We start from the raw sequence: 15,635 nt of genomic DNA, 5'->3' as shown, positions 1-15,635 counted from the left end.
TGGCGAGTGGAGGCTACTCTTGGTTGCGGTGCACAAACTTCTCATTGCAGTGGCTTCTTCTGTGGCAGAGAACAGGCTCTAGGCACCCGGGCTTCATATTGCAGCATGTGGGTTCAGTACTTGCAGCTCACAGGCTCTAGAGCACCGGCTCAGTAGTTCTGGTGCACAGGCTTAGTTGCTCTGTGGCACGTGGCATCTTTCTGGGCCAGGGAGTGAACCCGTGTCCCCTGCACTGGCAGTGGACTCCTATCCACTGTACCACTAGGGAAGACCTGTTTCCAACCTTTTGCTATTCCAGCACTTCATTTTACCCCCTAACACCTCTGAATCCATTCATTTCTGTGCAAGGAGACATCATCTCTAATATGGAGCCTCCTTTGTTCTCCTTTGTACACAAAAGAACTGTACAAAAAAGATCTTCACAACCCAGATAATCACGATGGTGTGATCACTCACCTAGAGCCAGATATCCTGGAATGTGAAGTCAAGTGGGCCTTAGGAAGCATCACTACAAACAAAGCTAGTGGAGGTGATGGAATTCGTTGAGCTATTTCAAATCCTAAAGGATGATGCTGTGAAAGTGCTGCACTCAATATGCCAGCAAATTTGGAAAACTCAGCAGTGGCCACAGGACTGGAAAAGGTCAGTTTTCATTCCAATCCCAAAGAAAGGCAATGCCAAAGAATGCTCAAACTACCACACAATTGCACTCATCTCGCACACTAGTAAAGTAATCCTTAAAATTCTCCAAGCCAGTCTTCAGCAGTATGTGAACCGTGAACTTCCAGATGTTCAAGCTGGTTTTAGAAAAGGCAGAGGAACCAGAGATTAAATTGCCAACATCTGTTGGATCATCGAAAAAGCAAGAGAGTTCTAGAAAAACATCTATTTCTGCTTTATTGACTATGCCAAAGCCTTTGACTGTGTGGATCACAATAAACTATGGAAAATTCTGAAAGAGATGGGAATACCAGACCACCTGACCTGCCTCTTGAGAAACCTATATGCAGGTCAGGAAGCAACAGTTAGAACTGGACATGGAACAACAGACTGGTTCCAAATAGGAAAAAGAGTACATCAAGGCTGTATATGGTCACCCTGCTTATTTAACTTATATGCAGAGTACATCATGAGAAACGCTGGGCTGGAAGAAGCACAAGCTGGAATCAAGATTGCCGGGAGAAATATCAATAACCTCAGATATGCAGATGACACCACCCTTATGGCAGAAAGTGAAGAGGAACTAAAAAGCCTCTTGATGAAAGTGAAAGAGGAGAGTGAAAAAGTTGACTTAAAGCTCAACATTCAGAAAACGAAGATCATGGCCTCCGGTCCCATCACTTCATGGGAAATAGATGGGGAAACAGTGGAAACAGTGTCAGACTATTTTTGTGGGCTCCAAAATCACTGCAGATGGTAACTGCAGCCATGAAATTAAAAGACGCTTACTGCTTGGAAGGATATGACCAGCCTAGATAGCATATTAAAAAGCAGAGACATGACTTTGCCAACTAAGGTCCATCTAGTCAAGGCTATGGTTTTTCCAGTGGTCATGCATGGATGTGAGAGTTGGACTGTGAAGAAAGCTGAGCGCCAAAGAATTGATGCTTTTGAACTGTGGTGTTGGAGAAGACTCCTGAGAGTCCCTTGGACTGCAAGGTGATCCAACCAGTCCATTCTAAAGGAGACCAGTCCTGGGTGTTCATTGGAAGGACTGATGCTGAGGCTGAAACTCCAATACTTTGGCCACCTTATGCAAAGAGTTGACTCATTGGAAAAGACCCTGATGCTGGGAGGGATTGGGGGCAGGAGGAGAAGGGGACGACAGAGGATGAGATGGCTGGATGGCATCACCGACTCGATGCACATGAGTTTGGGTGAACTTCTGGGGTTGGTGATGGACAGGGAGGCCTGGCGTGCTGTGATTCATGGGGTTGCAAAGAGTCGGACACGACTGAGCAACTGAACTGACTGACTGACTGACTTGTTCCCATGCTTGAGCTTTCTATCTGTTCTTCCAAGGGATCAGCAGCCAGACAGATTTTTTCAGAGTGCAGATCACAGCACATCCCTCCCCTCTACAACCTTTCCGTGGCTCCCTACTACTCTTGGGTTGAAGGCCAAATTCCTTACCTTGGCTTGTGAGGCCTTGAAGGATCTCAGGTCTGCCTTCCTCTCCAGCTTCATCTCCTGTCACAGGGGAGGCCTTCAGTCTTGACTTCCAGGAATTCCTCTTCCTCTCTCTCTCTCACACACACACACATGTAATTAAAAGTGTGTAAGTAGTGCACACAAAGCACTTAGAGAAGCCCTTTGCACACCCGGAGCATCATATATTTGCTACTATTAGTCTGTGTTCAGTATGTGTTTACTGAGCTCCCAGTTCAATGCCAAGTGCCATGTGAGGCTCGGGGATACAATAATGAGTGAAGAGGAAGTGTCTTCACTTTGCAGAGTTCATGCATCCCTGTGTCCCCCACTTCCAACCCAAGGAAAGACAGACTGGACACTCAGGGCATAAAAGCACATGTGTGCATTGGTGCCTGAAGAAGCTTGGAGAGGCGTGGTGACTTTGCCAAGACCATACAGTAAATGTGGGACAAAGCCAAAGCTGTGGGTGGACACATGACAAGGAATGAGGCTGCCTGGCAAGGGCTGGCTCTCTAGGGAGATGGGCTGGAAGACACACACTGCCCAGGACAGAGCTAGGGGTATGCTGGGAGAGAGAGCAAGGGAAGATCCTTCCAGAAGAGAAAGGACTTGTCTCCCCCAACACCTCCTCTCCCACACCAGCTCCCTTCTCAAGATAAGTGGCGTCCATCCTCAGCAAGGGGTAGGGACTCACAGAGGGAGAGAATGGACAGAAGATGGGGGACTCAGTGAGAGGGTGAGGACTTTAGTCAGACAAGGGGCTTCTGATGCAAGCAGGAGGGGACTTCTTAGTAAGAACCCAGGGGGAGAGAGGTGGGGCTCAACCATGGGTGGGGGCTGGGAGAGAGAGCAGGGAGCCTGTGAAGAGGATGGGGCTGTGGCCAGGAGATGAGCGAGTGAGGGGTCCCTGAGGGAGATGGAGGCCCAGCGGGAACTGAGGATGGAGTGAAGAAATGTTGGTGTTCAGTTGCTCAGTGGTGTCTGACTCTTTGCGACCCATGGACTGCAGCATGCCAGGTTTCCCTGTTCTTCACTATCTCCAGGAGTTTGCTCAAACTCATGTCCTCGAGCTGGTGATGCCATCCAAACACCTCATCCTCTCTTGTCCCCTTCTCCTCCTGCCTTCAATCTTTCCAGCATCAGGTTCTTTTCTAGAGTCAGCTTTTCACATCAGGTGGCCAAAGTATTGGAACTCCAGCTTCAGCATTAGTCCTTCCAATGAACATTCAGGGTTGATTTCCTTTTCTCCAAGTGAGGAAATGAAGGTTCAGCAGAGTCAAGGGTCTTCAGTCAGAGGGCTGAGAGATTGATGGAGCAGTCAGGGGAGGAGTTTGAGGGGCCGCATGAGGGAGTCGGGTCCAGGGAGGTGTTGGGGTCCACGCGAGGGGTCTGGGGTCTCTGAGAGAGAAGAGACTTCTTGGAAGGGGAGAGGGGCTCACAGTCCTGCAGGGGTCCGAAATCTGCAGAGCCAGCTCTCGGGGCGGGCTGGCGCCCCCGCCACCCCCGTGTCACCCCCGCCCCCTGACTGCGGCGCAGGCGCCAACACAACCCGCTTCTGCTCTGCTTGTGCTCGCGCTCGGCAGAGACCACGGACCAAGAGGTGAGCTCAGCCCCGCTCCACGCGCGGCCCGACCCCCGCCCCGCCTCCTCCCAAGACCCGGAGAGCCCCCCATCCCTGCCGCACCCCCAGTTTGGCCGTGTCCCTCCTCGGGCAGAACAGCGGTGCCCCAGCCCTGGTGTGCCTCGGGCTTTGGGAGGTGGGGTCCCAGGGAAGGAGCAGGGGTCAGAGGTCTCATCAGCCACCCCGCACCAGCCCCCACGCTCCGAGACCCTTCAGGGTCGATAGGCTGGGCGGAGGCCTCCAGGACAAGACCCCACCCACCTCTCTGCGGAAAACTCATCCCCACCTCTCTCTGCCTCAGTTTCCCTCTAGGGAGAAGGATGCGCTTAATCTTGACCAGGGAACCTGTGGTCTGGTGTGAAACAGTGTGCGCTAGGGGGCGGGGGGAGTTGGCCTGCTTTCCTGGGCCTCGGACCACCCTTTCCCCGGCACCTTCTGGCCAGAGAGAAATTGGATGCTGGAGTGAGAGGGTCTGGGGGTCTGGGAAGGAGAACTGAGACCCCATTATAAGCGAGAGACTCCATCCATCTTCTGGTCCTTGAGCCTGTCATCGCTCACCTCTTGGCCGCAGTCTCCATCCCCCGAACCCAGGAGCCCCCTCCTCTTCCCGGAGCTCCTCCCGCTTCCTGCCTAAGGACAGCTCCCCGGCGGTTCCTATGGCAACCTAGGTCCGGAGTCCTCAGCACCATCTCCCTCCCTTCCCCAGACCGCCTGTCCGCCTCCCGGCAACCCTAAAAGGAGAGGGAGGGGCCAGGTCGACGAGCGCGGGGACAGCGTCAAGGTCACCTTCCTGCTCCTACGCCACTGGGATCAGGTGATCGTGTGTGTTTGGAGAAAAGGGACAGTGAGATGCAAGGGAGGAGCTAACCCAGGCGTATGAACCCCGCGCCCCTCCCTGCCCCCACCCCCCAGGACCATCCACAGTGGTTGCTGTCTTCTCACCCACCCCGGCCTCCTCCCCGGGGCGGGCCCCGCTCTGGCCAACCCCTTTGTAGAGTCCCGCCTCTGCCCGCCCCCTTCGCCCCTCCGGGGGCGCCGGCTCTCCCCACCGACTTCAGTCGGTCTTCCTTCTCCGTCTTTCGTTTTTGGTCTTGCGCTTTTCTCATTGTCTGTCAATTGCGGGAGAGAGGGCGGGGCGATGTCTTTTACGCTTTTTCCGTTCCCCGCGTGCGTTTTGGGTGAGAGTTGTGGAGACCTGCGATTTATGGACGAGTGTTAAAGCCGCACCTCTGTGCCATTGTGGATCCATAGGATTACCTCCAATACGCGCTGTGTGTGTGTGTGTCTGTGTCTGTGTGTATGGGTTTGTGTGGTGTGCCTCTTTGTGCTGTGTGTCTCTATATGATCTACGTGTGGCTGTCTGTACGTCTCTGTGGTGTTTGTGTGTTTGTGTTGGGGTGTGTGTGTGTGTGTGTGCATCTATCTGTGTATGTCTCTCGTGTGTGTGTGTGTGTGTGTGTGTATGTGTATGTGTGTTTCTGTGGTATCTGTTTGTGTGCTGGTGAGTCTCTCTACACAGGATTTGAAGACCACAGTCTAGAAACGAGAGGGGGCTAGAAATTTGTCTTATCCTTCAGTGTAACCACATTACTTCATTTTGTTTGAAGCTGTTCAGAGGGCCTTCGAGCCATCATGGGGTGGAGGGGAGCCCAGTCCCTCCCAGCATCTCCCAACCCCTTTGCTTTTAGTCCTAAAGATGTGTGGATACACAGTACCCTCCATTTCCTAGGCCTCTGTGTCTCCACTTGTGAGAAGCAAGATCCTTAGGAAGGTGTCTATAGAAATCCGATCTTGAACCTCAGCCCTGTAGCCTGAGGGCCTCTGATTGTCACCTTCTATGGAGTCAAGATGTCTTGGGACTTAGAGATTTTTGCCTTCTGAAAGGGCAGCCCTGGGGAGGGATTTTTGAGGACCTTGCAGTTTGGGGAGCTCCACCTTGTGGGACAAGTGACAGCCATGACAGTTAGCCCCCAGAGTACCTTGAAAGGCGGGGAAATTAAGGGGAAGACATTTGGAGAGGAAATGGAGATGAGGAGCTCTCACTCTAGACATGGGACTTGAGAGATTCAGGATAAAACAACGAAGACATCACGGTGATAATCACAGAAGCTATCATTTCTTGGCACTGGACACAATAACTGTATGAAGCAGGTATATGATCAGCTCTGTTTTACAGATGAGGAAACTGAGACTCAGAGAGGTGAAAACACTTGCTGAACGTCACACAGCCAGGACGTGGTGGATCCTGGATTCCAAACCAGCCAGTCAGGCTCCAGAACCCACAGTCCCAGCCTGGGCTACCTCCAGAGTTAACACGCCCATTTATTGCCACCAACAAATTGCCAGGCTATGGGCTAAACACGCAAGGCCTTGGCTCATTCTCACTATACTCAGGGAAAGACAGGCCAGAATTCCAGAAGGGCAGGCTCTGCTAAGAGTGTGAGTTGCTTAAAATGTGTGGAGAGGTAAAAGGAGCATGAAAATTCAGGGGTCCTTGGAGAGTCTCCATGGGCAGCCCTCGCTGACCCCTCCCTCTGTCCATTGCACCTGGCCCACCCCACAGGGACCCAGGATGCCGAGCTGTGACCGTCCCTGTGGCTGCAGCCGAGGCCCGAACGTGGAAGACGGCAAATGGTATGGGGTCCGCTCCTATCTGCACCTCTTCTACGAGGACTGTGCAGGTACCACCCTCAGCGATGACCCTGAGGGGCCTCCCGTACTGTGCCCTCACCAGTCTTGGCCCACACTGTGCTGGAAGGTAAGGAGGGCAGAGGAGCACTCGTCATATCCTGTGGTTTCAGGGAGGAGGGGGACCAGTGGATGGAAAGGACAGGGACTGTGTAGCAAGTCAGAGTCTTGCATGTTCAGGCAACAGGAAAGCCAACTCAAATGAGTTTCAAGAATAAAGGGGAAATATTACTCATTTTATAGTAGAGACCAGGGGTTGGGTGTCTTCAGGCAAAGTTCGATCCGGCAGTTCAAACCATCACACTGGAGACTCAAGGTTTCCTTCAGCCTCCCCGTAATACCCTTGCAGCCCCTTAGCATCAGGCGGCCCCCACGTGTTCTCCAAATGGCTGCTTCCGTGATAACCCTCAGTCTCTTATTCCACACCATCTGAAGGAAATTAGAATTTCCTCCTGTATTTCCTTCAGAAAAGAAACAATGCTTTTCACAAAACAAAAAAGTACTGGCAAGTTTTGCATCAGCTCTGACTGGGTCTGCTTGGCAAGTTGCCAAGCCCTGAGCCAATGACTACGGCCAGAGCGATGGTATGTGCTGACTGGTAGGAAGAAGGATTCACCTCCTTCAGATCTTCCTGTGGCTTCCCAGTGAAATGTTGAGGGACTGTTGCCAGGGGAGTGGAAGACATGGGAGAAACAAACAGTCGATGTTCTTAGCAGTCACGGAGAGGGGTCAGTTAGGGAGCACCGTGTGGGTAAAGGTATGGAGGTGGCCGGGAACCGAGTATTTACAATGCTCTTTGATAAATACTGTAGTAAGTTTGAGACAGAGGGTCCCTCCTCTCTGCTTTCAAAAGGCTTCACTCTAGTGGGAAGGCGAGGTGCCAGCCTGCACAGTGAATGCACAACCTCAGCCCCAGTGTACATAGGATGCCAGGACAGAAAATGCCCTCAGTGCCTGGGGTGATCAGGGAAGACTTCCAGGAGAAAGGATATATTTTAAGTTTTTGAGCACCTCCTTATTGCCAAGCAGTGTGCTAGGTTTTGGGGGACACAGAATTTAAGACGATGTGGCCCCTGTCTTTGAGGAACTTTTAGTTATGGTTCATTTAGTCATTCTGCAAACACTCCCTCAGCTACTGCTCTGTACGAGCACCGTGTTAGGCACAGAAGCCCCCTCGGGAGCCCAGATAGACTGTCTCTGATGTTGTGGCTTTCTCCACTCTCAGTCTGGTATAGTGGGCAGACACCATATACATAATAACCAAAGTACATGTCCAAGTGTGCACCAAGGTGAGTGCATTGAAGAACAAATGGGCACAGAGTTTGCATGAGTACAGAGCAGGGCGCTTGACCCTGTCCAAGGGTGTACTAGGAGAGGTGAGGTCTGAGATGCCTGTGATCTGAGGGATGTGTAGAAGTTAACCCAACAGAGGGATAGAGGTAGAGGGTAGATGGGACAAAGGGATAAGATGGGACCCAAAGGATGATGGAGGAGGAATCAAGGCTGGCAGAAGAAATCCACTGCTGGGTGGGGGCTTCAAGGGAAGTTAGTCCAGAGTCCTTAAGGTTCCAAACAGAACATGACAGTTTGTGCCTCTTGTCGGATCCTGGTAGGTGTGTCTGTGACCCGATCTCTTAAAGGGTTACCTTAAAGTCCAGTTGGGATCCAAGGTGATCCCTTGGCCTGGGGCCCCAGCTGACTCTGACTACCTCTGTCTGCCTCCCTCCAGATCAGCTTATCCTCTGGTGCCCTGCTTCTGCTGCTGGGTATGGCGGCCCTGATCACTGGCTACGCAGTGCCCCCAAAGTTGGAGGGCATCGGAGAAGGCGAGTTCCTGGTGTTGGATCAGCAGGCGGCCGACTACAACCAGGCCCTGGTCACCTGCCGCCTGGCAGGCACAGTGCTCTGCGGGGCAGCTGGGACCCTGCTGGCCATCTGCCTGATCTGGGCCATGACTGGTTGGCTGGGCCAGGACACCAAGGCGGAACCCTTGGACACTGAAGCCGACGGCCACGTGGAGGTCTTCGGGGATGAGCTGGAGCAGCAGCTGTCCCCCATCTTCCGTGATGCCAGTGGCCAGTCTTGGTTCCCGCCACCCACCAGCCACTTTGGGCAATCCTCTGTGCAGACCATCCAGCCCAAGCGGGACTTTTGAGTTGCCCATGCAGCCAGAGGAGGAGCCAGACCTGGGGTCTAGAGGCTTCCTCCTCTCCACCACAGCCCACCTTCCCACCATATCCCTAACTTATCCCTTTCAGTGGGGTTCCTTCCATGGAAGCCCCTAGAAGGCCCAACCCCAAGTCAGAAAGTCTGGACCTCACATCTCTGTGTCCCCTCCCAGGGGTGGGGCCCTAACTCATCCAAGATGCCAGCCTTCCCTGAGTCCCCACAAAACTGCCCACCCATCCCTCCTCTACAAGGCCATTCAGAAACAGAAAACATCTCCCTCACCCTATCCACACTCTTTCCTCTATATGACCTTGGGCAAGTCCCTCACGCGTTCAGACCATCGGTTCCTGCCTCTATACTATGAACGATGTGGACCAGATTCTAGAGTTCCATGACTTTCTTTTTCTCCCCAGGATATAAGTATTACCTGCCATAGGCAAAGATGGGGGAGGGGTATTAGGGTCCTTCTTACCCACTGACCCCTCCCTCTGTCAGCTGCACCAGGATGCCTTGGGATGAGTCAAAGATTCTCACTAGGACCAGGATGGTGTGAAAGTATTGACCCCCTACAGTATGCTTTCTATGCATTTTGCTGTCAGAGCCCCTGAGTCCACCCCATCCTGAGCTAGTCCCAGTTTACAGATAAGGTGGTTGAGAGAGGCTGGCAGTCTGCCTGCCTGTGTTTGCAGGAACTTGGACCCATGTCTCTAGACTCTAGATTTTGTTGTACGGCTGGAGCAGAATGCCACACCTTCCTGGCCTTCAGGGGACCCTGCAGGGATGGCACAGGTTTGGCCCAGAGAGACTTGCTGTTGTTGTTGTTCAGTCATTCAGTCATGTCCAATTCTGCAACTCCAGGGACTGCAGCACGCCAGGCTTCCCTATCCTTCATCATCTCCCAGAGCTGGCTCAGACTTGTGTCCATTGAGTCAGTGATGCCATCCAACCATCTCATCCTCTGTCATCCCCTTCTCCTCCTGCCTTCAGTCTTTCCCAACATCAGACTCTAGTCTCCCAGAGAGACTGGCTGATGCCTAATGGTCCCAGGTGGCTCAGAAGATACTTTGGACATGCATTTAAATGGTCTCTAAGAGCTAGAAGACAGGAGAACTGGAATGTCTTTGCCCCTCAGAGCCCACCCACCTAGAAACACTGCAACAAATGTGCCTTCTGAAGGCACTGGTCCATCTCCCCAGCCAGATGCAGCATCTCTGTTCCCAACCACTAGGTGGAGCTCCAGGACAGCTGGAGAAAGAGGCCCAAGGATCATGCCTCTACCATCTCCCCTCAGTCTCACCGAGTGGGGGTATGGGAGGGTAGGGGGATTTGGGGCAGGCCATCCTGAGAGGGTCCGCAGTCCTCCTCCAGCAGGCAGGCTCTACTGCTTCCCCCCATCTTTCACCCTCCCGGCTCCACCCCCCACCCCCCGCCCCTCCTTTCAATAAACAGTTGACACGGATACTGACTTTGCTTCTCTTCTCCCTGACCACCAGGGGCCGGAAAGGGAGGAAGGAGACTTTTATGACACCTACTGTGTGCTGGGCAATTAGGTCCATTATTTCTCATTCGCTCCTCACAATAATCTTTAGAGAAAGTGGATGATTATCATCATTTTACAGGTGAGATGGGAAATTTCTCAGCCAACTTGACAAATTTCTGTCCTCATCTCTGAGAAGGATGGGAGGAGGGGGTTCTGAGAGCCAGAGCTGGAGCTAAAAGTGGGATCTTGTCCAGGAAAATAAATACAGTTAGCCTCCTCTGGCACACCCTGTTCTCAGGGCCTTACAGACAGGAGCTCATTGAACCTTCACGACAACCTATGAGGTGCGTCCTAAGTCGCTGCAGTCATGTCCAACTCTTTGTGACCCGATGGGCTGTAGGTCATGGGAGGGTGTGAACTGGTGCAGCCTACAAGACAGGCAGCTTAGCAACATCCAAATAGAAAGTATATTGACCCCTACCTCTTGAGCAGGTAAATCTGAAGGTTCAATTCTACATGTTGGAACTGCAACATTGTAACAGAGAACATTTGGAAATAACCCACCCGTGTTTATTGACAAGGACTAGTTCATAAACCATGGTAGCCTTACATACTGCGACTCTACATAAAAGAATGAGAAAGCACTTCATGGACTGATCTGAACTGATTTCCAGGTTAAATTGTTAAGTGAAAAGGCGCCAGGTGCAGCACTGTGACCACCTCTAAGCCACTTGCATAAAAAGAAGAATAGGTATGGACATTGCTGGCATATGCGTAAAATCTCTCCTGACTTTGGTTGCCTTTGGGGAGGGCACTGGGGGCTGGGTGGCTGGGTGGCTGGGTCGGGGTGGGAGGGACCCTGGTATCACATGCTCTTTCATCCATTTTGAATTTTGAACGGTGTGACTATTAATGTTTTTTAAAATAATTAACCTTAACATTTTAAAAATAATAAAACTGAATACACTTAATAAGGGAGAAGGTACAGATCTTTCTCGCAGAAGAATTTTTAATTAATAACTGCAGAAGGATTGAGAGAAATAGGGAAATCGCCCTGAGCACACTGCAGGAATCATTGCTGCAGGTGAAACCCACCTATGAATGCTAAAATGAGCCAGTGAAACTTGAAAGCTAAATAGTAGATCTGCATAGTCTCAAAGTATCTCCCCTCCAAATATTTATTAACTTCCGTAGGTGGGGTGGTAGTAGTAGTTAACATGTGTCCACACCCCCGACCGCCACCCCCCCACCCCTCCCCCACCCCTGGGCAGTGAAGCTTAGTTCCCCTCCCCCTAGAGTGTGAGCCAGACTTGGCAACTTGTTTTCTGAATGTGGAAAGAGAAAAATGGTGACCTCACAGTGGAGACATCTGCCAGGCACTACCTTAAGCAAATGATCAACATTCGTGTCTCCAATAACAAGTTTAGTTGGTTTTATATGTTACCAAGTCCAACCTTGATCTGCTTGCTGCACGGCAGATCAGTAAGTCAAGGGACGGTGTTGAGGTAGGGAATAAAGACTTTACAAGGAAAGCCAACAAATGGAGAAGATGGCAGACTAATATCTCAAAATAACGCTCTTATCAGAGTCTGGATGCCAATTTCTTTTATAGGGCAGAGAGGGGTGTTGTAGCCACACGTTCCGGGAAACAAACTCACTCAGAAGGACAATGCAGATAGTGGAGTGCAGTTTATTACACCCGCGGGCCCAAGGCAGAGTCTCCTCTTAGCCAAGGACCCCGACCAGCATTTGTGAAAATCTTTTACACCCCATGTGTACGTGTCTGAACCCACCACTCCAAATTCCTTGAGACTTACATAAACCAAGGAAAATACAATCCCAATAACCCCATCATTCACGTGCTATGTGCTCATGTGCTCAAACAGTCAAAGAATTAGCCAACAATCAAACCCGAGGTCACACTCCAATAGATACAGGAAAATTTATGGCCTGTCCGGAGGAAGGGGTAATTAGTGTATGTTTTCTCTTAGGCGATGAGTAACCTAGATAGAGCTTCAAGGTTCCCCTGTCTGGAGGGGGTCTTATCCTTCTGTTGTTGTTTTCATAGGCACTAAACACAGAGTTCAGAGTCCATTGGAAAGGTGGCCGAGCATGATCAGCATGAACAGGCCTAAGATGGAGTCCTGATGCTGCTGCTAAGTCGCTTCAGTCGTGTCCGACTCTGTGCGACCCCATAGACGGCAGCCCACCAGGCTCTACCGCCCCTGGGATTCTCCAGGCAAGAACACTGGAGTGGGTTGCCATTTCCTTCTCCAAAGATGGAGTCCAGGCCCTATGAATTCCTTCTTCAGGGGGAGGAGGTGAGGAAGTCCATAAGTCTTGCAAGTATCTCCTGGAATGGCCAGTCCTGGGAGGGGATGTGTTAATTTCTTCTCTCTGGTAGCCATTCACAAGTGGACAGGGTCAGAATGTTTTCCTGAACAAAGACACTTTGGCTTAACCTTTAGGCAGAGGGTTAGGGTTCCCCGAAGCAGGCCATTGTATATATACAGTATACTTTTAGTGAACAAAAGCAACACAGGTTAAACAAAGTAAAAGAAACAGATCCAACATATAGTTCGATTTTTGTTCTTCCCTGTAACATACGGACCCCTGAAATGATGCAATGAGAAGCATACTTCACCTGTGTTGGGTTCTTCTCCAAATCCAGAACTTCAGCCTAATTATGGGAAAACCCCAATTGAAGGACATTCTACAAAACATGTGACAAGCACTCCTCAAAACTGTCAAGGTCACAAAAACAAGGAAAGGCCAAGAAACTGTGAATGATTGCAGGAGAGCAAGGAGACATGGCTGCAGGGTATGTAGAAACTCCCCCTACTGTGTTTGCAAGTCTTCTGTAAATCTAAAATTATTTCCAAAAAAAAAACCTTTAAAAAATAATATAATTGTTCTGGTTAAGATGGAGTAACAGGAATCAGGTTCACCCTTCCCACTGGAAGAACCAAGGAATCCGCCAGGAAACCAGTGCATGCCAGGAGACCTAGAGTCACCCCAACTGACCTCCCTGAGAGAGTTTCAAAGCCATGGCATAGATTTCTACTCTCTGTCTCAATAAATGAACAAGTAGACAATCAGTAAGGATATGGAAGACTTGAACACTATCAGCCACCTTGGCCTGATTGACATTTGTAGGGTGTGCCACCCAACACTGGAATACTCAAGGCTTTGGGCCTCAGTGGCTCCTGGAAACCCAAGGGGCCGTGGGGGCACTAAATAGACTTACAGCTTATAGCTGCCTCAAGGGTGCCCTCTAGTGTTCCTGAAAGGTGACGGCGACTCAGCAGTTTGACAGCTTCCTTGCACCTGAGGGAAGCTGTTTCCACCAGCCTCAGTTCAGTTGAGTAGCTCAGTCGTTGTCGGACTCTTTGCGACCCCATGGACTACAGCACGTCAAGCCTCCCTGTCCATCATCAACTCCCAGAGTTTACTCAAACTCAGGTCCACTGAGTCAGTGATGCCAACCAACCATCTCATCCTCTGTCGCGTCCCCTTTTCCTCCCGCCTTCAATCTTTCCCAGCGTCAGTGTCATTTCCAATGACTCAGTTCTTCACATCAGGTGGCCAAAGTATTGGAGTTTCAGCTTCAACATCAGTCCTTCCAATGAATATTCAGGTCTGATTTCCTTTAGGATGGACTGGTTGGATCTCCTTGCAGTCCAAGGGACTCTCAAGAGTCTTCTCCAACACCACAATTCAAAAGCATCAATTCTTCGGCACTCAGCTTTCTTTATAGTCCAACTCTCGCATCCATACATGTCCACTGGAAAAACCATAGCCTTGACTAGACGGACCTTTGTTGGTAAAGTAATGTCTCTGCCTTTTAATATGCTGTCTAGGTTGGTCATAACTTTTCTTCCAAGGAATAAGTGTTTTTTAATTTCATGGCTTCAGTCATCATCTACAGTGATTTTGGAGCCCCCCCCAAATAAAATCTGTCACTGTTTCCACTGTTTCCCCATCTATTTGCCATGAAGTGATGGGACCAGATGGCATGATCTTAGTTTTCTGAATGTTGAGCTTTAAGCCAACTTTTTCACTCTCCTCTTTCACTTTCATCAAGAGGCTCTTTAGCTCTTCTTCACTTTCTACCATCAGGGTGCTGTCATATGCATATCTGAGGTTATTGATATTTCTCCTGGCAATCTTGATTCCAGCTTGTGCGTCATCCAGCCCAGCGTTTCTTATGATGTACTCTGTATCTAAGTTAAATAAGCAGGGTGACAATATACAGCCTTGACGTGCTCCTTTCCTGATTTGGAACCAGTCTGTTGTTCCATGTCCAGTTCTAACTGTTACTTCTTGACCTGCATACAGATTTCTCAAGAGGCAGGTCAGGTGGTCTGGTATTCCCATCTCTTCCCACCTACATGCCCTCTTATCTCTGAAGTGGGAAGACCTGGGAGAGAAAGGGAGGCTGATGGGCAGGGTCCAAAGCCTGAGCACCAAAGCCTGAACACCAAACCCATCGCCACCCAGAGGCTATTCCTCCCTCCTGCGGGCTTGCATCTCCTCCCTTATTCCTGCTGGGGTTGTGGGGGGTATGTGTGTGTTTATTTCTCAAGTCCAGATTCAAGGGAGCTCCTCCACCTCACCCCTTACTGGATCAAAGAAGGGGTGACCTGGAGATACCATCTGCCTCTAGGGGCGCTGTGCCAGGGCAGGGAGCTGAGATGCCCTAGGGTGTGAGAGAGAAACAAAGGATATTCACATGGGTGGGGAGGTATTCACAAAGGTGGGGTGAGAGCCTACTGGGGAGTCCAGGAGCCAGGAATTCAGCAACATTCATGCCCCAAACTCTTCATCCCAAATGAGAGCGGGCTGAGAGTGAGGCAGTCTACTGGGGTTCAAGTCTCTGTGTGAGCCTGAGTGTTTCTTAACCTCTCAGTTTCTTTGTCTCTGAAATAGGGACAACAAGGATACCAATCCCTTGAGATTGTTTGAAGACTTAAGGAGTTTTCAGCCATGCCTGACACCCAGAAATGCCTAATGTTAAATAAATGCCAGTTATTGTCGAGGAAGAACAGAACTCTGTGGTTCAGAATTAGCAGGCAATGCACAGGTTCTAATTGGAGATAACTCAGACAAGGTCCTGCCCTCCAGGGCCTCACAATGTAGAGGACAGGACAGCCCTGTAGGCAGACAGCAGAGTCACTGCTGTCACTGAAGGATGGGGTCATGTGGCCTCACAGAGGACAGACTCGGGGAGACTCAGAGAGGAGCACACACCGCGCTTGTCTGCAGTGGGCTCTGTACTCACCTCTTCTCATTATCTAACTCTTCTGGCCCTCAGACATCCATAAGGTGGTTGCCATGATTTCCAACTCCGAAAAAGGAAAACTTTGCTCAGAGAGTTGAAGCATCCTGCCCAGGTTCACACAGATGAGATCGGAACCCAAACAGTCCAGCTCTAGAATGTTCCATAACACTGGCATCCATAGCTGTAAAAATAACCCAATCAGCACAGATTCTACCAGCTAATCGGCCTGATAAGGGATAGGTTTG

The 15,635-nt window shown here is 50.6% G+C and overlaps 1 protein-coding gene across 3 annotated transcripts; it reads left to right on the top strand.

The window, feature by feature from the left end:
• Positions 1-3,646: 3,646 nt before the first annotated feature.
• NRSN2 (neurensin 2) lies at positions 3,647-10,088 on the top strand. Of its 3 annotated transcripts, none has more exons than XM_019972798.2 (3): positions 3,647-3,751; positions 6,336-6,530; positions 8,190-10,088. In XM_019972798.2, the coding sequence occupies exons 2-3, from the start codon at positions 6,345-6,347 to the stop codon at positions 8,613-8,615; spliced, it is 612 nt and encodes a 203-aa protein (XP_019828357.1). In that variant the 5' UTR covers positions 3,647-3,751; positions 6,336-6,344; the 3' UTR covers positions 8,616-10,088. The 3 variants fall into 3 exon arrangements, with proteins under 3 accessions (XP_019828357.1, XP_070657551.1, XP_070657550.1); XM_070801450.1 differs by lacking the exon at positions 3,647-3,751 and adding an exon at positions 4,421-4,586; XM_070801449.1 differs by lacking the exon at positions 3,647-3,751 and adding an exon at positions 4,901-5,923.
• The last annotated feature ends 5,547 nt before the right edge of the window (positions 10,089-15,635 follow it).

This window comes from Bos indicus, chromosome 13, assembly GCF_029378745.1.
Source record: "Bos indicus isolate NIAB-ARS_2022 breed Sahiwal x Tharparkar chromosome 13, NIAB-ARS_B.indTharparkar_mat_pri_1.0, whole genome shotgun sequence".
Taxonomy (NCBI): domain Eukaryota; kingdom Metazoa; phylum Chordata; class Mammalia; order Artiodactyla; family Bovidae; genus Bos; species Bos indicus.
Note: the sequence above shows the minus strand (reverse complement) of the source record. Positions and strands in the feature narration are given on the sequence as shown.